Consider the following 23685-nt stretch of genomic DNA (forward strand, 5'->3'; position numbering starts at 1 on the left):
TTCAGTCATATCACTCCACTACTTCGGGAACTACACTGGCTACGTTTTCCACAGAGGGTCGAATACAAACTCTGTTGGCTTATGTATATTGTTTAAGTCACTGCACAACTCTGCTCCGAAATATCTTAGGGAACTATGCATTCCAGATGAACTAGCTGACAGACGTCTCACGCTTAGATCAGCTACGTCTACGGCGAGAGGAAAAGTTATTACACCTCTACGCAAACAGCGCACTAAATTTAGTGAACGCGCATTTGCGGTCGCAGGCCCTATGGCATGGAATGCTCTCCCAGCAGAGGTGCGAGGCTGTGAAAGTGAAGTGATGTTTCGAAAAAAACTTAAAACCCACTTGTTCTCAAAAATTATTTTAAAAAATCCGTAGCATGTGACAGCAAAATAAATTGTTTTAATTAAATTACAAATTTTAAAGCTTTAATTAAATTAATTTAACAATAGAATCACTATGTAAAGCGCCCTTGAGGTATTTTATTACGAAAGTGGCGCTTTATAAGTTATCCATAATAATAATACAGGGATTGATAAAAATAAGGATAACATTTTGGCATTATTTATTTCTTTGTTTTATTTATTACACGGCACAAGTGCCTTTTACAATATAAAACATAACGAGTTAGTTAGAAATACAAAAATTGAAATGTGTATTAACACTTTGAGCACCGGCCGAATACAAATAGAATTTACCCTGTGCCCGGCCCATTTTTGTGAAATTTCTTGCTTTGTGAAGGGTTTCTTAAAAGTGTCATAATTATGAAAATACTTTGTTAAATCAATTGAAACTTCTAAGATTTATTTGAAAAAATTAAATAAGTCATTTTTGTATGATAGTTTTGCCAACATTGGCCTTTATGGAGAGCCACATTGCTCATTGCAATGTTCGCACATATACAGGGCCTCACTCCTTTTTTTGTGCTTTGTATCCCGGATCCGTGTAAACACGTGATTATAATGACCACGCGTTGTGTCCCGGTCCCGTATTTTCACGTGGTTTACCAGCAGCGAAAAAGAACAAATAAAAGTCACTAGATGTCAATAAAATGCACTTTTTTAGACAGCTGGTAAACCACGTGAAAACACGGGACCGGGACACAACGCATGGTTATATAATCACGTGTTTACACGGCTCCGGGATACAAAGTGTTAAGTACTTCACAATAATTTATCCTTAAGATTGTGATTATGTTAATAGGCATATTAGATTTTTCATTGACTAAATTTTATTTAATCACAAAATTTATGTCATTTGCGCAGCGTTTTTTTTATGTAGAAAAAATATTTTGACATAAATATCAGTAATTTCCTTGGTTAACTTATATTCTTTCATTTTATTTGACGAGCGAACACTTTTGTCCAAGTATGCATCTTCAGAACTAGTAATTCGTTCGCAGCATTTCAAACTTGTACATTTTTTTTACTTGTTTATAAGAGATAAAAATATCATGTAAGTATTGAGAATTCTTTACAACTCGTTCGTGCGATAAAGACTTTAGAGTGGCTCGATGATTTGGGGACTGTGTGAGTTGAAGTACTCTTTTATGGTGGAGAGGGTTCAGAAGAAATTTCTTCGGTTTCTCTACATGAGGGAGTGCAGATATTATCCATGGCTTTATCCCAATGAGTTTCTCCAGGGTAAGCGTGGTTGTCCGAGGTACTTTTTGTGAGGGCTTAGTAATCAATTGATTTTAGAAAGGTAAGGTGATTAGCCCTACGCTTACTGGAACATTGTTTATTTGTCAGTTAAAATATAGTCAATTTTACTCGAATAACATACATTCCTAGCACAACAATAAACTGTTTTTTTTTTTTTAGCACCACAACAGGCCAGGAGGCCCAATCACAGTGGTAGATTACAACACGGAATACCCAGGCTTGAGAAAACTCACAATTATATTTTTGTGTTCTCACCGGGAATCGAACCCGGAACCTTCCGTCTTGATCACTACACCACGGAGGCCGCACGTTTTGCGAACTTGTATTTTTTTTATTTATTGGCTATTGTTAATATGAAACAAGACAATGCTCATTTTAATGACAAAAAAGTTATTATGATAAATAAATAAGATGAAGTATGATATATGTATATTTTTATACAGTATAATTAGTTTTGACAGATGTTAAAACAGTTGTACTGCTAATGTTTGGCCCTTTCGACTAATGAGTTTGTGATTTGACTAAAAAATGTCGGTATGCTCTGTTTTATCACCATTAAAATGACGTCATAAGAGGTAGAAAATGTTTTAAATTCAAAGTTCATAGGTACTTCACTGTTAGCATTAGAAGAAGAGTTAATTTACTAAATTAAAAGAATACGTTAAATGCAAGGAATTATCAAGACCATTTAATCCTGCACGAAATCTCTTTAGAAAGGGTCTTAGTTATCCGAAGGGCCTATGCGTAAACTGTACGCTTTCATTATTTTTATTAGGATAGTGGATTTATTTATGCTAATGTTGTGAAAATAATTCCAATGTACGCCCTGGGCTCTCGCTAATTTCACGCAAGGGCGGGCTGCTGTTTTATTCAACAAAGGGGGGTAAATAATGTTGATTCTGTATATGTACTTTCTGCCCTTCTACCCCCTCCTTCGGAATGGGGTGGGAAGAACGAGTGGCCATCTCACGTACCACTGATAATAAAGAGACCACCTTTATGTAGATGTAATACCAACATGATAAAAACACCGCTGAATTCAGTTCAAGTTTTGCAGAAATGTACCCAGTATAGTAAGGGCGGGTGGCAGATAGATATTATGTACATGCGAATGTGGAATTTCCTCAAAACGTTTATACAAAATGGTCCTCCGGCAATTTAATCAAACTAGCTGTAATCGACACCGCGTATTATGTAATATTGAAACGTCGAGTTGGGGAATCAAAATATGCGATCACAGGTTAAATCTCTAATAAACAGCATAAAAAAAACGCAATATTAAATAATCATATTAGCAGAACGAAATGGTAACACTCTTATTTGAAGGAGCGTAAAATAATTAGATTCCATAGCCCATGAAAAGAAAATATGCTCTTATAATGATAAAGTAATAATTATTAATAAATCAAGTTAGTAAATAATACCTAATAATTCAAGTAATCGAGTGGAAAACTTGGAATGAATGACATTCAATTACCAAGTGTAGTTACGCCACATTTACTATATGTGTTTGTGTATAGCACATTTACTAGGTTGCGGCGTTGAATTTATTTGCTACCTGCTGGGTCCTAGTTTAGATGTTGCAATCATACAACTGTGGGTACAATATTTTTCTCTCCGGCTCTAATAACAACTGAACACCTTTCAAATTAAAAGGAAAAGGGTTATCTTAAGCAAACAACCTTATTGCGCAAGAAAAAAAAACAAATATACTATTAATAATCTTAACTAAATTAATGTAAACTCATAGTAGGTCAATAATATTATTTTGATGGAAGAGGACACGATTTAACAATTGGTCTTTTAAAAACCCTAGTTTTGGTCTTTACCAATGTAATTCCGGCAACCCCAAAGTGGCTGAGGAAGTTTACTGATATGAATTGACAAAACGGAAAAAAATAGGTATTTTAAGACAGATACACAAAGGTCTACAAATTTATTTTTTAAATAACTTAATTCAAACATTCGGGTTTTTTATACGCAATAATTCAGCTTAGAATAAGCTCACACTAAATTTTTGGAAGTAGAGCATGTGTAAATTATTTAACAGGTATTTTGTATTGTAAGCTCTTCTTGCCTCTGAGAAAATTTGTACACCTACATGTTTCTGTCAGAAATACGAAAGATTTGAAGCACCCAAGTGAATGGTGCTCCAACTTTAATTTGAGACAATGTGGAATCCAGCGAGCGCGAGCGTAGGAAACATATGACGAAAGCTGGAAGCGAAGTAAGTTGAGGCTTTCGTATCCGTACAAATAATCTTCAGCATCTTAAGGCGAGATACAAAAAAATAAAAATATTTACCTACACAAAAAATGGAGATGTGTCTTCTCCGTGTTAAAAACTTAATTACATATTTTTACACTCACCCACCCTCTCACTCACTTACTCTCACATAAACACACAAACACACAAACGCACTAGTATGTATTGTACGTGTATTAAATGTATTTCTGTGGATATCTGTCATTGGTTTTATTCTCTGTATATTTTATTTGTTATATTTTTGCTACATGTATTACTATTGATATCCCCAATAAATAAAAATGTCGCCAGAAGTGAAAATCTGTTATATATCGCATCTTCTAAGAGCAACGTTTGTTTTTATGCCCCAATGTCCATAATGTATAGATTAGTCAATTCGTCACACAACTTGGAATTCTTTGGGATAGATCTTCCAGCTTTTCGTAGATCTCTTCGCCATTAAAACAGTGTGGGATGAAGATGGATTGGCATGGTTTAGTTCGAAGTTTTATGTTTGTCGTATTTATTAATTATTTTGTTGCCCTTGTTTGTATTCGCTGTTATTTTTGTTAAGTTTCTTGTAGATATGTTTATTCATATAACTGTTGTTACTGGTTTAGGCGTTATATTTAAAAAATAATATCACACATAATTGTTTACAATATCTATATTTATATGGCGCTGGCGCCTACCCACACGTGCATTTAATATTAAGTTACCACGAATTTAATAATAAAACTTAGCGAAGTTTTTTTTACAGGCAAAATACCACCCACAATATAATAAAAATCGGAGAAGAAACAAATATTTCGCCTGACAGAAAAGGGGTGTTTTCATGGTTATCTTTCAGACATCTCGACAGCTAAGACAAATAAAATACCGCGTTATAATGACGCTGCATAATTGTCTCTGCAACATTCAAGATGACAGACTAGTTAACACACTATAATCCATTCACGAGAAGATGACATATTTATTTCCTTAAATATATGACCATGATGAATGAGAAATCGCGCATGGCTACTCAAAAATAATTCAAGCCGGTCATGCATCTCTGCCAAATTAAATTACTGGATCGTACACTTTTTTTTTGTTAGAATCATTGCGTCTTCTGAATCAGATTTGGCAACCTAAGAGGCATTCATTTATGTTTGCATGATAAAAATTGGGTCAAACTTCCAATCGGCAAAGTGCTGACCGGGAGAGCATATCAATAAGCGGATCCCAGGAGTAAAGAAGCACCTAAAGGCGAAACAAAAGATCCAGTGTGAGGCCGCAAATCCGGGACAACGGGCGCCGAATAAGAATGACTGATTAATTCAGCGGCTTGAAGGCAATTTAAGCGGGGAAACAAAAAATAACGCAAAGTCGAGTGGGAATAAGATGAGGGAACGACACAGCGAACGGAACTGGCCAATTTGTTTTTGGCATCATAAAAATAAATCATAGCGAGTCGAGGCGTAAATCTCCTGGGTGGGAATGAAAAAAAGACCCCGAGATCACATTATGGGTCCAAAGTTGTTTCAATCAACGTTGGCGTGAAATTTGAATCGTTTTCATTACCGGAATAAAACTAATAATTTAAAAATATTAAACAATATAATCACGCGAGTAAATGTCATATGACGGAATGTCTTAGCCATAAATTGAAACAAATAATTTAGACTGTAATGTTCATTGAACAAATCTTTAAATACACACGACTTCATATATAGCTTACACTGCCAAAGAACAAATCTTATAAGTTGCAAGTGTATGGGTAGCAATTCGAAGCGATACAAAATAACGATTCTACTAAACATGTCCAAAGTTTCGGAATTACTTGAAATGAAATTTAAAGCTTTTTATTCAGTTCGAATGCACACATAGTAAGTTGAAACACAATTTTAAAAATACATTAGGGGTTTTTTAAAGGAATAAAGCGAGTAGATATACTTTTTTGTCAATAATAAGTTTCTTCCAATCAATAAAACTGATGTTTGAATGCCAAGGAGTGGACCTACCTGAGAATATTCTCAGAAGATAATTTGCCGAACATAAATATTCCGGTATACTGACAGCGGTAGCGAGCGTGGTCTCGTGTACATTGCAGACAACCGAAATGCACCCGCACTTTGTCGGTAGACAAGACGTTAACATAAAATACACTTGATGTGTGCTTTGAGAAAATGCACTCTAGAGAAATTACCGCACACTCTACACTCTACACACTGCATTTTCTTAAGGAGCTAAGTTGCAGTTAACGGCTTAAAGTGCATCGGAAAACGGTCTTACTAAATTTTCCGCGAGCAACACGAGACTTAAAAGACCAAAACACTTGAAAGTAAAACTTTGTAAAGTATTAAAGTTACTAACTACAAAATTAATCTATTTACTACGTCATTTGTAGAAGGTGCTTATCAATGAGATAACTCATTTACATATATGATAGTTTTTAGTTTTTATGTTCTTAGTATCTCTAATGTCGATTCGATCGCAGCGTTCGTATAAGGTAGAACATATAATAAAAAAGAGTTCAAAAGGGCTTCGGGGTGAAATGCGAGTAAAAAGCTATCTTTGTACGGCTAAGGTAATGCGGATCCTTCCGGGAGATAAGACGATGAGAGGAGGTACGCGAGTATCTGATGCGCCGTGGGAGGCGCGCCGCGCGCAGGCCGAGTCGGTCGCATATCATGGAGCATCGCGTTAGTCGGCAGAAGCTGCATTAGAGATCAATCTTTCTCTTGGAATCTCTGCTATCCTGTGCCACACGAGAATAGAATGCAACAAGTAAACCACGAGTAGCTGATAAATAGATATTGATACCGTGAATATTTCAACTCAAGATCACAGAATTACTTTGTCATCGGGGTAGGTAGGTGAAGGTACTTAATATATATTCTAAAAGATGTTCGCTGTACATATGAAAAAAAAGAGTTAAAAAGTTCAATAATTTATACCGAAAGTTTACCAGAATGAATTATCAAGACCAAAATGTACCTTTTTGACAAATGTTTTATATAAAGTAGCATTTCTCAAGAATGCATTAGGAATCAATGATTGCATATTTATCGTAGCATCGAAGAGGCGGGCTTCAGTGTGCTCATTGCAAAAATTATAATATATTTTTTTGCACAAGCAAATATGCTTATCGTGACCTCATTAATAGCCATAAAACACGAATCTACTGGCAGTATTTACAATCGGAGAGCATATGATCAGGAGCGCATAATTTCTGTTCAATTAAATAAAGCGAGCGGACGAGAGCCGGTAGTACAGCATGAGGAACAACAGTAGCCAGATTGCGTAAAAATATATTACGCAAGCAAGCTTCCCCGCGATATCTGGTACATCACGATTTACTTAGAATGAATCCGCGTTTCAACTCACAACTATTCCACAGTTCTGAAGAACTTCGCAATCCAGATCTCGTAATTTAAAATTACAGACCACGAAGCTGCAGCGAGTCCGCACACGATTTTGATATCGAAAATAAAAATGGGAGATTGTGTATCACCATGACCGTCCGCGAAGCACCTTCTTATTGGAGTGTTATTGAAAACACGAGCGGTCGTGGAATCACTGATAACCCCGTGTATGTCGAGTGTCTCGCAGAGTCAAGGGAGAGCCTCTGCATGGCAACTAAGTAATGCTGGACACCGATAAGGGCAATAAGAATACATTTTCTTTCCGAATGTTAACTCGTCGCATGCTGAAGCAGCGGATGCGGAGATATGAATGAACACGACCAAAAAAACCAAAATATAACGAGGAAGCCACTCTTGACCCGTTCCTGATAACGTTTAGCATCCTACAAATATTTACGATCTCAAAATCAGAGAGGAATCGTGGTAAATATAAAACTAGTAGTTGATTTCTAGTTCTGATAAGAGATCATAGTTAAGAGAATACAACTTCCTAGTTCTGCTGTCGTGATGTGGATTATCATGCATTGACAGTTATATTTCTCAGATATATTCTTGGGTATTAACTGACAGATGGATAATGTGACTCCTTGCAGTGAGATAACACTCTTCTAAATAAAGACTAACTGTTCACAATCGCCGATGCAATGAAATAACTTACTATCTTACCTAAAAAAATAAAACAATTATAAGGACAGCTTCAAATGCAAATCAACCGGTTTGGTAAATTTAATTTCGACGATAAAAAGAAACGGTAAATTAAATAATAATTTGTTTTGGAATGAGATAAATTTAAGGGGATTTTCCGTGCAACTACCCTGAATGTGTAAACCCTATAAGTGGCATTTTTCCAGATTTACTGCCTGCTAGATTACGGTAGGTACAGAGTGGGAAAATATAAGATATGATGAGCAGAACCACCCTTCGCGTAAACGAAATATTTTTCAAGAAATATTCCGTTGACATGAATATAAATTTTACAGCACCGGAGACAAATTTTAAAGGGCTTTATTTTCTGTAAAAAATTCGAAATGTTTCCGCGACAGCGGTGAATAAGAACCTTGTACAACAGACACAAGCATACGTACGTATTCATTTTCTTTATAACACTGTAAAAATTTACCGCTTGAAACAAAAAATACATTTCTTAACTACATACTTTTGATTCTAGATGCTTAAAATTATTATAAATCAGAATAATAGTCAACTATTTATCAAAAAAGTGAAGCGAACATATAACAGTAATTCTTTTCTTCGGTAAAAAAGTTAAATATAGTGTTATTAGCTCGCAGTATCATTAGCCTCAAGTGGATGGCTTGAAATGGCACTAGGTATAATCATGAAAACATCAAGCGATTTGATACACAAGAATTTGGAATATAAACACGTTTGCGAATTTCATTCCTCTTTCCACTCCACACTTTTTACACCCATTTCACGCAAAGGCCGTATTTTTATCTCTGGCGTTTTCTTTTTATCTTTCTGCCATTCTATTACTTCCCGCATTCCGCGGCGGTTTAATTCGGGATATTTATTATGAATTTTGCATTCCTAGGGCTAATACTCCGCAGCGGCGCTCCAAAGGTTATTTTGTTATTTCGGCGGTGGCAACTCCCCCGTTATAAGGAAGGGCGAGGGGAAATATAAATTAACGCTTCACAACCGAGAACGTCAGAGGGAGCTTCGGTCCTTTCGTCCGGGGCCTGTTTAGCCAATTTTCTTCTTCAGAGATTAACGCTCTTAGGTGTTGGGAAAAATGACATTTAATTACCAACTTAACCGAAGTTTGTCTTTTATTATTTTTACATAAATTTAGTATTCTGTCAAAAAATATTTCGGCAAAAATCAAACAACCCAAAAAAGGATCACAAATTTTTATCTTCACTACAGGAAACGGATAAAATTATGATTATTTTAATATTAAAACCAAACACCGATTTGAGTATGCTAACTTCGTTTATTTTATATAAAAAAACAAACAAAAAGGCAGAGAGGATGGAACGCCATAACACTCTATCTTGGCATACATACTTCGCTTCCTCTACATTCATACATCTTCTCATGCACGCACGCCGATTATTCCTACTTTTGACATGTCCATCTTCAAGTATTTGATAGACTTGATCGTGCCATGTCTTTCTCGGTCTTCCTCGTTTTCTGCATTAATCAACATTTGCATCGTAGATCCTTTTAGCCGATCTTTCGCTGTTCATTCGCTCTACATGTCCAAACTAACGCAGCACCCTTTTCTTGATTCTGTCAATAATGCAGGTCTCAGCCTTACACACTTCACGGATCTCGACATTTGTGCACCTATCATACATCGTTTTACCACACATTCGACTGAGGGATCGTATTTCAACAGCATTTAACCTACTTTCATCATCATTTTTCCAATTCCATACTTCGCTCCCATACATTAGAGTTGGCACTAGAACTCCGTCGTGAACTGCTAGTTTAGCGTCCTGCGATAAACATTTGTTTGCCAAAGTAGATTTTAGTGCACCGTTCACCCTGTTCCCGGCACTCGCCCTCCTTTCAATATCTTTCTCGGCCTTTCCGTCCCTAGTAAACATACTTCCCAGGTACACAAATTCTTCTACCTGATTCAGAATATCTCCGTTCACGCTGATCTCACATTTAGTTATATTTTCATCCATTTCAAAAATCATCACTTTCTACTTTTCAACATTCATAAGCAAATCGCTTTTCTTGCATACATCGTAGACTTTTGTAACCAAGAATTGAAGGTCTTCTTTGCTGCTAGCAAGAAGCACGGCATCATCCGCATACAGAAGACAGTTAACAGTTATACCACTCATTTTTGCTCCCATTCTTAAATCTTTCAGTTCTTTCATACAGTTATCGATGTATATGTACATAAAAAAAAGGACGCCAAAATAGGGCGAAACAATTTATTGTCCGACTAGAAAAAATTAAAATCAGAAGACTTCATTCAGCGTTTGATTTTAATATTAAATTTATAAAATGGATTTCTACAAAATAAACGCCAACTCAATAAATAAGTCATTATATTACTGAATATGTTAAAACGTTTTTTTTTAAATCAAATAAACTGTTTTCTCATACTTAAAACTCCGTTGTTGAAAGCTATTAATCCAAATGATTTTTTTTTTCAATGAATAACGTAATCCCATACCGTATACTTTTTCTAAAGAAGCTTTTAAGCTAATGAATTGTGTGGGAATATTAATATGCTCTTTGAAGGATTAAACCATAATTTGAATAAGAATGTAATTATCATTTCGGGGTTCTGCTTTCAACCAGGATAAAATACAATTATATTAGAATATTTGATTAGCATTTTAATTCGACAAAGACCGTTAAGTCAACAAATTATAATATTGAATTGCTTCAATCGCAAAATCTCAAACATCAATAAAATGACAATTTTATTCCGGGACCGAAAATAAAGTCTCGTAATAAAGTTTTATATTTTAATAAAAACACAACGACAAAGATGTAAAACAGTTTGTATTATTTTTCCGTACTTAATGTCAGTAGGTACTAACTCATGTTTTATAGTATTGTTTGCGATATGGTCTGAGATTGCAGGAATGGCGTAAAATTGTTTAAAGGAATATCCAATTTAACAGTTAGCAATTTTGCAACACTTTTTTCACTTTACTAAGTAAAATGACATGCATTTCGAATGATTGCCTAAAAATTATTTTGACTTGACAGTTAAAAATATCTTATTTTTATTACTTTATAAACATTAAAATTATGGATAAAGTTTATATTTTTATAAATGTCATTTTTTCAAAACAATTTTGCAATTCCCTACCATCAAACATTAAACCGGCTTTCTAAACAACTAATATTATAGGAACATTGTTAAAAAATCACAAAGACAAAGTCCATAAATATATTCATCTGGGATATACCAATTGAATTGTAATGGTTGCGATTCAATCTACATTGAAAAAACTAAAAGAAACTTTAATATAAGAGTAAAAAAACACTTAAGATGCTTAAATAATAATAATTTTTCTGAATTCGCAAATCATCTGATAGAAAATAATCATAACTTCAATAAAGACACTGGATTAAAAGTACTTCATGTTGAAAATAAAATAATTAAATTAGACAACTTAGAAATCTTAGAAATTAAAAAAGCTATTTATAATAAGAAAACAATAATTAATCACCAAATAAACAATATTTCTTTTAGTCCTCTCCTGTCTAGCTTCGAAAATAATGATATCAAATTACCACCCGTGTAAGGAAAAAACGACTTGATTTATTGAGTCCACGTGTAGTATTTAGTGAACATGATAAAAAAAAGGAATCAATTCATTAGTTACGTAAACCTTGACGAAGAAGCTTGTTTACTTTGAAACCGGTCGGTGGAAAATAAAAATTAGGGGTTAAAAACAAAGTTCTTTTATTTATTTTATTAGTTAAATTGTGTTTTACGTGCTCGTTAAATTTTGTTAAAAAGAAAAATATGTCACGAAAATAAGTGTTATGAAATGTATTCAAAGATTATTAAAATTCCACGAAGAAACGGAACTCAGGATAAGCGAGGAGGTGTTTTTTGCAATCGTCGTAGCGCATTTAACCGAAGACTTGGTTTTATTTTCTTTCTCGAGCACTGCGACTCTAGTATGGTGCGCAGTCAGCTTGTAAATCCGCTTTTTTCATTTGGTACAAACCCATTGGTTTTTTAGCAATTACTGCCTCGGTTCCTGGGCTTTTTGGCTTGCTTAGTTTTAATGAACACCCGGACCGAACATGGTACCGAATGGTCTCGGATTTACAGCTATTATTATACTGGCTTTTAACAAATGCAACACCGATAAGGGTACGCGGAGAAGTTATTTGTCAACCTTTTGCCAAAAAAGTAAAAGAAATCCTAGGTAGGCGGTTAAATAAAAATAATTCGCAGCAGCCGAAGCTGTTAAAAAAGTTAACGGTTCATGTAGCAGGGGCGAACCGTGTATAGAAGCGATCATGTGCAGCTTACCATTATATTTGACTAACCATAATAATGTTTTACTGTAATTTTGTTTACAGAAAAGAAAAAAATAATTATTATTTATTTAAAATCATTTCCACCGTTTGTATTTTTATCCTAATATAAATATTGATATTAATAAAGCATATTTACTAGCCGATTATTCCAGGTTTTTTTGTCATCCAAATAAGTATACTATATTTTGAATGTCTTAACCCCTTTTCTCCTAGATTAAACTTGCAGATTACACACATTATTTGAAGATTCTTGACTTGGAAAACAGTATTTAAAACATTATTTCTTAAGAGCTATTTGTCTTTGAGATGGTACTTTTGACATAAGACCATAATTACTTTCATGCGTCATATTGTAGGACGTATGGCGCTTGACGCGGCCGTTTTCAGCACTATTAATTTCTAGAACAATTCGGCGAGTTGATATTTCAATTGAATACCTAATATCGACTGAATTCATAGTGCTATTTTTGATTTATTTTTTAATGAGTTATGTATTAAATTACTGGATAATATATCCTTACAATATAATATATCACGAAGTTACATCGTTTGAGTTGGTTTCATGGATGAGAGTTGTTGTATTACACAGAACCATAGAAAAATATCAATTTCAAGTATATATTACTTACATTATATTATGGACCTTCTATGTAGGTACAAATATATGATGTTTTTTAATGGCTTACTAAATAAAATTACCAGTCGCCACTGCCATGTAGACACAGCGTGGTTCAAGTGATGATAGTTAAAATAAAGTTTTCATTTCCTCATTTGTTTATACGAGGAAAAGTTAATCAAACATTTTAAAATAATGTGCAGTCTGAATGTGTAAAAATAAGAAACAACAAATCAGGATACCTAACAAATAAATAAACGTCAAACAAACAAGAATGATTGTGCTGCGTTGAAGAAACATGTTTACTACGACGAGATTAAAGGGGAATCATTTCACTCGTCAAATATTGAAACAGTCGCGGTGACTATATCGTTTACACAGAGAAAGAAACCAATTTATTATTTACAGACCAAAAAAAAGGAATTAAATAAACACCGCAACGGAGAACCTCTGTGATAAAGAGTAAATATTAGCATCTCTCAAATTTTTGTTTGGGAAATTCTGCTTCGCTGAAAACCTCAATCATTCGGTGTGGGGGTGACGGAAACTCGCGATATAATCCGCCAACATTGCTCACAACTGACTGGGGATGAGAAAAGTCCGATAAAATGGAAACACACGTAATTGAAAAGTGGTGTCAGACAATGGGAGGGGGTGGGGAAGTAATAGAAAATTGCCAATTAGGTAATGAAAACAGAATAAACGCTCTGATAAATATGCTTATTTAGGCAAATCGAAAGGGAGAATAAGAGTCAATTCATAAAAGATTTTTCGACGCGGAAACAAATAATAAACGTGAATTCAAAGATCGAAATTGTGAAAAAAAGATATCATTTTAATCACTGTGAATCTTTATATTTCTCTCTACGAAAACCGAGAAAAAATAAAAGCAATTCAGATTTACGTGCGAAATTTAGAATTATGCACGAATATTAATTCTGAGTTTTTGTACATATTTTCATGACAAAATAAACTGAAATTTAAATCTGGTTTCTTTTCAAGTTCGTTTGCAGAAAGCGCGAGATCAAACGTCTATTTCAATAACCTGCCAATAATTCTCGGAGCCATCTCACCCCCATTCCTTCCTGGGCTCCTGGTACCTCCCTTCTTAAAATGTAAAGGCAATTTTCACCTCCGTTGCGCTCGGTAATGATTTCTCGTGGCACCGACATTGGAGGGCCGGCTTTTGTATCAATACTGTTCTATCTTATCATAATATGTACAAAATAGAATTCTTCGGGCAACAGACTTAAAGTTTTTATTGTACTCGTTCATTCTTACATAAATGTATCTATAATACAGTATATAAAATAAAATGGTAGGTTGAAAGAAGTAAAATTTGATGTGAAAACATAATATCCGTGAGTTAGAAAGATAAATATTTGTCGACTTCTCGAATCGATGGATGTTGAGAATTGAATATGACCCCGTTAAAGATGTCGTTGTAGCCCAAAACGTGATTTTGCATAAAGAGCGAATATTTTTGAGTGATTTCACGATAATCGAAGGTCTATTGCTAAAACCATTTTTCACGTTACCACAATGTCGCTGTCAATATTCCTCGAAGAAGGTAGATTATTCGGGAGCTGATTTTTGGAAAATAAAATTGTAGAAGAAAAATAAACCAACATAGGATAAAAATTTGATAAGTTTTAAAGAATGCATTAAAGGAAAATCTGATTTGGGAAAACGGAAACATTATGTTTAGAGTTCGTAGATTTAGTTATTTCAGCTAGTATGACAAATGGCGTCGGAAATGACCATGTATGTACGACTGGTTCAAAGGTTCGTGGTTGTGACAGATTTTCCACGGAATATAATAAATATACCTGTCCGCAAAACAAATGCAGTAATTGGGGAGAAGAGAGAAATGGCGGGAAGTGGAAAAAATGGCGGTAAAGTTGGTTTCACCTTCCACTTTATTTCTTCGAATCATTTTATCTGATCGTTAAATTTCCAGACGTAGTGTTTTTGACAGTTTTCCTTAACGGTGTCGCCCGGTTACTACGGTAGTTCTTTTTCTCTCTGTAACGACGTCGTTATTCACGCGAGCCGCGATAAGTCATAGAACGATATCTCGGAGCTCTTTACTGCGTGATTCTTATCAATTTACATCATTCTTATTCCCCTTTCCCGCCTCGGAGACATTTTGTTTTCATATTTCGTAGGAAAAAGTATCCTGCTCAGCCGCTTCGTACATTAATCAAGCGAATTCGTAAATGGGGGCCGTCGATAAAGAAGGATGCAAGATTAAGAGGATTGTGTCTGAAGAACGTGTCACGAATTCTAGAGCAGGGCATACACTGGGACGATTTGTCAGGGAAAACACGGCTGAAACGTTCCTTGGAAGTCTGACGAAAATATTATCGGGATAAAGAACTGGGATGAAGTAAATAATGGGAAAAGAAAAATCTATATATCATCCGATTTATCAAGGAAGATACTTGATACGCGTACTTTTTAAAACTAGATTATCATTATTAATATGGATAAATTTTAAAGCGCCATTTCCGTAATGTAATTTCTCCCTTAAAGGCGCTTTGAAAACCAAATGATTGTATGAATACCAATTTAATTTTAACTTAAAAAAAATAACGGAATACAATAAAGTGGGTTTACCAACTCACTAAAGAATAAAAAATAAGCACATAAATCGTTTGGTTTGGATTTGATTGCCAATTTGAATTTTCGTACATTTGTATTATTACTATCCCACTTTGCCTTTTTCAAGAGGTCCCGGGTTTTAGCCCCGAAAAGTTTAAATAAAATATTAATTTAGAGTGTAGAATTTTACGTAACAAAAACAATCAAGATACGACGAAGTATAATCGACTACAAAATATAATCATGGTGATGATTAGCACCAAAATAAAAAAAAATAAAATATTTATTTATTTATTAATAAATTTCATAAAAAGTATGTTTTTGTAAAATTCTAAACATGTCTACTTTTACACATCTAGTAAATGTTATCACTGTAACTCTCCAAAAAAAGACACTAAATCTTGTGACTTACACTGTTTTACTTGTTTATTTATAAGAGTTTATATAATTTTAAATACGAGTACATGAGAAAAAAATATAAAAACATAGGACATATAAAGAAAAAACATAAAACAATTATACATTCATACTAATTAAAATTTAATGTTGTTTTTACACGTGTTCAAAAAATTTCTTTAGATTAACTTTAAATTTATTTATTAACATATTATTTTTAATAATTTTTAGTTCATTGGGAAGATTATTATACTTTTTTACACCTTTAAAGACAAAGCTATTTTGACCATGACTTGTATGGAATTTTAATATTTTGTTGATATCTGAGTGACTTATTCATCTCAAATTCGTTTATTTTTTCTTTTTTATAAATTTGTATAGTAAAATTTATTTTATAAAGAGTGTCTACTGTATGAACCTTAACTATTTTATTATATTTTACTATAATTTTTGTCATTTAATGACGGTCGTGGAGCAAGTTAAAAATACACGAGTGAATTAACAAGAAAATAAATACTTTGATTAAAGCTTCATAGAGACGGGCCCAGGTAACAAATCACCCTTCACAGAGGAATGCGAGAGAAACCGAGAATAGCATTTGGACTTTCACTGAACGAGTCTTGTCATATTGAATTAAGATTGTTCTGAAGCGGTCAGATGGCAAGGTACGTCACTAACCATGTGACAGTTTAACACGATAAATTAATGGGTGTACTTTGAAGAAATATTCGTAGAAAATATATATCGAGAGAAATGAGGGTATTTATTAAGTATATAAACGATATGAGTGTCATAATGTTGATAACGATACGAATGTTGAAACAGTGCTTTATTTATTTTATTTTTTAATGTTTACTTTTAAGTATGAAGACTTGACAAAGTATCTACTCCGCTCAATGTTTTTTTTAAAATTTATTAGTTGCTAGAATTCCACTCGTCTATGCGCTTTGTAGCTGCAAGACAATTGGTAATCTTGTTTCAATATGGAAATGTGACCAACCATAAAACACTTAAATTTTGTAAATGGGGTCTATAATTTCAACAGTCCATGTGCTCAGTAGCTGCGAGACTTGTAAAGTAAAAGATCTGAAACCTTTATCATGTGGGTGAGATTCATCTGGCTGAAGAAATTCACCTACTTGGCAACGCCCGAAAGCAACTTTTCAATTTTTATACTTCTTTTACTAGTTAGTTAATTCAAAAATGATTTGAGTATATCCAAATGTGCTCATAAGCCCTGTATATGCCTAGTCTTCCATATTCCCTTAATCTTAACCGCCTACGAGTTCTGTTGCTGCAAGACATGTAAGGATGTTATTTACTGCGCCCTTATAGAGATTTTCACAAAAATGGCGCTATATTTTTTTTTAGGATAAATAATATTTTGATATGATATAATATTTTATTATCCGTTGGTACATAAGGTACTGCATTATAACACTAAATGCATCGTATATTGATAACACTAAATACACCGTATATGCGATCTGTAGCTGCAATACGTGGAGGGATATTTATTTATTGTACAGCGCCCTTGACGTGATTTTCACAAAAACGGCGCTATATAAACTTTCCAAATATATATATATATCATCTGTAACATGGAGGTAAGTTGATCAGCCTTCAGCGATCAGCCAGAACATAAAAATTGCAGTGTAGAACCACATTTTTAATCAATATTCCATAGCGACGTTTGCAGGAATCGAAGCCGGGACCTAAAGCGCAGCAGGAGAAAGTGCCAACCACTGCACTACAAGGTGGACTTATCTCCACTCTACTACTACTACTACTACTACCATCACGCCATTTCCCCGTAGGAGTAGGCAGAGAGAATGGACCGCCACACACGTCTATCCTGGCATACATTCCTAGTTTCTTCCACATCTTGTCATACATGCCCTTAGAATCTGTCTGCTTTTGACATGACCAGACTTAAGATTTTGGTTTATCTGATCATGCCACGTCTTCCTTGGTCGTCCTCGCCTCACGTTGCCGTTAATTTTCGCCATATATACTTGTTTTACCATTATTTCGTCGTCCATTCGTTCTACGTGACCAAACCATCTCAGAGACCCTTTCTTATCTCTTATTCTTATCTCCACTCGATTTTCTTTATTCAGGATTTTTGCCTAAGAGTAGCCGTCGGGTCGAAAGCACACATAACTGTATTCTCAATCCGTCAAACGCAGAAAGAATAATTTCATAAAATATAAATACTCCCGCTCGTCGTGATCTCTCTAAGGTACTCAATTAATAATGATTTAAAATACAGAATCAAATCGATTTATTCTGCTTACGAATTTTATTTTCCTACGAAAAGGAAAAGCAAACAAAATCGCAAACTACAAAACTCCGCGATAAAATCTGCTGGCGTAAAGCGTTCAGCGAGAGTTCCTAGAATTTAGCTTACTAAAATAGTTCAGAAAATAATTCAATGGCAGAGATAAGTTACGTTTGAAACAGGACTTTGTCTCTACAAAGCCACCAGTATTGAAGATATCTTGATGAACAAATTGGGTAGATTCCAGCATAGTTTGTACAGAGCTTAAATGGTTCTAGGCACACCGGATATATTTTCTCAGAATCAGAGTTGTCACAAAGAATTAGTTCAGACTAATCATCGTCATTTCTCTTTCTACACCCAGTCGTGCATAGGACACTGGATTGTTAAGCCCAAATGCAGCGTATTTCGATCATCTATTACATGGACGCAAGGTGATCAATTTTATGCAGTCTTTACAACCTTTTAAATCGAAATTTCACGTCCACCCTGCCAGGAATTGAACCTAGGTTCTCGAGAATAGTAGGCGAATGCGCTAACGACTTTACAAGGAGGCGGAATTGTCTCCACTCGATTTTCTTATCCAGGATTTTAACCTGAGAACAGCCATCGGGCCATCAAATTGAAAACACATGGCAGGTTTATTTAAAAAAAAAATAATAAAAATAAATATTTGCGTTCTTATGACTTACCCAAATATTTAATTTTAAGGGCCATTTTCAACGAGTTGTAAATAACTCACTGTTAGAAAATGGAATCAAGTTGGGGTAGAGTGGGATTCGAACCACAGATCTTTGGACCGTGAGTCCGAGACACTAGCCACAAGACCCGATTTTAAAACAAACACGCTAGTTCTGACGCTATTTCATAGACAGAGCTGTATTCTTCATCCGCCTGGATACATACAAAGACTTCTCTGGTATTATTGTTTGCCCTGACAGCTGACGCGATGTGAGGAGCTGTCATCTCTGCGAAACAAATTTACGAAAAAAGTATCTTTCATCATTTTTAATTCTACGAATGCCGACAACACGTCGAGTTTAATAACCAAATTTTAAATAATTTCGTTTCTGTGTTTTACGTGTGTGAAACAGAACTTGAATCCTGGACGAGTGTTTTGGACTAGGTAGCTACTCTCCGGTAAAAATCCTGAAAAATAAAACGAATGGCGATAAATCCGCCACGTATTTAGCGCGTTTATAATGGCTTCAAAGGTGATTCTACACTGCATTATTTCATTGTTTCTGGACTCGCACCTTAAGCGAAAGACTAATTACCTAACCTTCGGTGTATTAAAAATGATCTAGATACGCTGCAATTGGAAAATGATAATGATGATTATATATTTAATTTTTAATAATATTAAAATAATTTTATACTTTTTCATACGTTTTTAGCTTGTATTATGTATATGTAATTTTAATACGCGTTTGATATTTTTTAAACCTGCATTGGTACATATATTTGTTAATTTTAAAAACTATTTCATTCTTGTAATTTTTTAACATTTGCACTCTCGTACTAGTTCAGCTTGTATACATACATGTAATTTTTAAACTTTTTATATTTTTTAATTTTTCTTTCCTAGACTGAATAATGTATATATCATTTTGAATTTATTTCCATACCTTGTATTATGTTTATATTGTAATTTAAAAAAAATTTTCATACCCTTTTAATTTGTAGTATTTCTTCATTTTTATTCTGCTTTTGTAAATAATGTTATAGTTTAAAATGAAAAAACGCCTGTAAATAAATATTGTTATCTGCATGTCCCTAAATGAGTTTTTTTACAAAAACTCCTAAGGAATATTATATAAAATTATGTATAATATGTTTTCAATTTCAAAAAAAAAATTTTTTTTTTTCTAAAATGGTTATTATAATTTCCCGAAATAAAGTTATGTAGGAATACTTCAACGTTTTTCTAATTGCCAAAAAATATGTTTTGTAAGATCACTGGTACGTAAGTATTGTAATTACAAAGTATGTATTATCCATGGCACCAACCCAAGACTTTTGATGTACGCATTTATGAATAATATGGAATGATTTGCAAGTCACAGACAAAGAGAAGTTGCACTCTATAATATCAGATATTCCAATGTATTTATTCGCGTATCTTATTCATGTAAAGCACTCTCTTTTATAATGGAAATTATTATATTATACATCCGAGAACCGCCTCCGTAATAAAATCTAATTGTTTCAATTATTTAATGTCTCCAGTTTCGCTCTTGTATGTTTGCTACTTTAAGTATAAGAAAGATAAAGGCTTTATCTTAATCATTTATGCAACACGGAAATCGTTTCAGGGAAATACTATTTGTGATATGCGGGTATCGCTTCGGGCTTTGGAGGATTTATGGAAAATTGATACCACTACATAAGAGAAACTATGAGTATATCTCCCTTTGCCCGGTTTAATGTGAGAAAGAATTTTTTTAAGACCAAATAGCAAAGTATTATGCCGAAGAGTTTCTTGCAATTGTACGTTCTGTACGAAATTAAGGGATGGGGAGGAAAAAGGTCGGAACAGATGGCCCGGGGCTGATAACGTATCATTTATATTCAAAGGGAGTAAATGCAATAAAAATATTCTAGCAACAAACTGTTCTGTGGGGAGCTATCAAAAAATAAATGTACTGCTACACATATGTACGGGTATAACATGTTTGATTTTTGCAATGAAGCGAGCTCAAAATGCGACGTTTCTCATAAAATTATGCCAGTTGTATGGGAAGAGAATGATTATTTTTATTCCTCTGGCACCGAAGTCTATGCCGCATAAAAACGTATAAAGAAAACCACGTGGGCTTAAATTATCTAGAGAAACATATTGGAACAATATTTAATAACTTGGCTTGTAAAGCGTTTATGTTCGTTTTATTCATAACATGGCATTCGAACATATTTTACGATTGAAAAGAAAACGATTAGTTTTTATCTCGTCTTGTTAATACTTACACATCTGATTCAAATGAGTTTCAAAATAAAATGTATAACGCATAGTGCACGATAAACTCGGCGCGATAAATATTATAAAATGTTTGTAAGTGAGGCTGGTTTTTCATTTACGATACCTATAGAAAAATATTACAAAAAAATTAAGGTAAGTAGGTAGGGCGAATCGTCAAAATAAGCGATTATGCGCAGCTTACCGTTATATATGACTTTTGATAATAATGTTTTATGGTAAATATGTTTATGCAAAAATATGAAATAATTGGTATTTATTATAAATCACCACCACGGTTCGTATCTTCCTACAAATGATATCTATGAAGTGCAATCAGCGCCCAGCCCATCTCAGTGAACAATGAAACTAGCCGATTACCTTAGCTTATTCCTCCATACAAAAAAGTACACTGTATTTTACACCTTAAACCCAAGTCAGCCTTTTTAGTACTACAACAAGCTTGCAGACTACAAATATTATTTGAAGATTCTTTATTTGGAAACTAGTATTTCGAACATCATTTCCGAAGGACTATTTTTCTTTGATAGGATACCGTTGACATATTCTGTCTCATATACGACATGTGGCGTTTGCAGTGGCCGTTTTTGGCATTATTTATTTTAAAAGGAATCGGCCAGTGCTCAGTGCTGACAGTTACTGATGAAAGTCATTGTGAATTTTGTTTATAAACTTTTGTACAAGTATTGTCTTAAAAGAGTGTAGAATAAAGATACGTTAATCGCGTGGTTAATAATACGAGTAATTGTTGTTTGAGTTGATTTTCACAGAACCACAGAAAAAATAGTAATTTATAATTACATTACTTTTATATTATGCACTTATATGTAGGTACAAGTTGAAAAACATTTTTTTTAGATTACTTATAAAATAAATCACGGCTCGCCACTGGTAGGTATTAGAGGTAAGTAACTAGTAACTGTGTAAGAATAAATTCTCCAGGGCCCGTATTACAATAGGAAGTTTATAGAATAACCTTCAATTGTCTATAAAACAAAATCATTTTATCTAAAAGAAAAATGTAATATAAAAAATAACTGGTTTTTAAACAATTTAAATTTTTAATTACAGATTACTGAATAAAATACTTCAAATTTTCATACAAAGAAAAATATTTTCAACATTAAAAAAAAATAACGATTTAACTTTATAGACGATTGACGATAACTTTCATAACGGCTCATATTCCAATGGGAAGTAAACAATGTAATCTTCAATTGTCTTTGAATTAAAACGGAATTTTCTGTATAAAAAATATTTATGTAAAATATATTTTCAGACTTCTTCATTTATACGTTTCCGAATTACGAATTTTCATACAGAAATATCGATTTTACTTTATGGACAATTTACGATAGCTCTGTTAACTTCCCATTGTAATCGGGGCCCTGGATCGATGCGTTGAAAATAATACATCGTGTAAAAAAAGTTGTAAATAAAATACATTAAGTAAAAAGTTTTAAGGCTATGAGCAGACGAACTTTGGGTGTGGATTTAGAATAAATAGATAAGCTTACTGAAAATACAGTCTAGTTTCAAAAGTATAGTTCAGAAAGCGGTCCTCATCACATAAAGCGGATGTACTCACCATGAAGCAGTCAGGCCCCTGCAGGCACATGGACTCCCCGCTGGGTCCGTCGTTGGAGAACTGAAACACCAGGAGATCAGAGGTTTATACGGGGAAACATTCACTTAAGTGCGAGGTTAGTATTATAATGGTTGCATAATGGATCGACATACGGGGACAGTATTACTCGCTCCTCCTCGCCTAGCATGCTCTCCTAGTACAAAATAAGATAAATAAAAATAAAAAAAAATATTTTATATGCAGGGATTAAAATATAAACAATTCAGATGCGAAATATAAAAAAAAATCTATTATTTATCAAAACATGCAATAATCCTGTACATACTAAATATACAATAACACTGTTTTTTTTCTGCGCATTCAGAAATTTTCTTCGTCTAAGTGTTTTTTTACAATACATATTTTAATTTAATTTATTTTATTTATTTCGAATACAAACAGATGTACAGGTTAAATGAATATTTTTTTAAAAAAAATTATATAAAATGTATACATAGTAGGGCCTGCCATCCAATTATATGTATTCACTAAATAATACTGTAATAAAGCGACGACGGCTTGAAGTTTAAACTATATAAATAATAAATATACTATATATTAAAATAAGTTAAATATGGACAAAACAAGGAGATAGTGGAAAGGAAAAGAAGGAAATTGATAAGGAGTGGTAAAGGATGATAGAAGGAAAGTGAGAGTGGAAAATTACATTTGATTTAATGATTAAACGAATTATGAATGAAGAGCATGAATCAAGCCTATTGATTCTCTTCTGTACATATTGTATGGAGTGTTAAATATATCAAGACTATTAATTTTTTTGTTAAATGTTTCAAATATACGAGGGATTGTAGAATGTTTCCGATGATTAGTTTTAAATTATGATAAATAAATTATTCATTGTGATAAGGT

General features: G+C 33.6%; 1 protein-coding gene across 1 annotated transcript in view; it reads right to left on the minus strand.

Moving 5' to 3' along the window:
- LOC148284965 (uncharacterized) overlaps window positions 1–22963 on the minus strand; it is a 130386-nt gene extending 107423 nt beyond the window's left edge. Inside the window, exons 1-2 of the mRNA XM_088232135.1 lie at window positions 22943–22963; window positions 22777–22836 (exon numbers count right to left, since the gene is read on the minus strand). Of these exons, the coding sequence (XP_088088261.1) occupies window positions 22777–22836; window positions 22943–22963 (81 nt within the window). The remainder of the gene's footprint in view (window positions 1–22776; window positions 22837–22942) is intronic.
- Between the last annotated feature and the right edge of the window lie 722 nt (window positions 22964–23685).

The sequence above is a fragment of the Micrasema longulum genome, unplaced genomic scaffold (genome assembly GCF_059751315.1).
Source record: "Micrasema longulum isolate JH-2025_06_02 unplaced genomic scaffold, ASM5975131v1 h1tg000073l, whole genome shotgun sequence".
Taxonomy (NCBI): Eukaryota; Metazoa; Arthropoda; class Insecta; order Trichoptera; family Brachycentridae; genus Micrasema; species Micrasema longulum.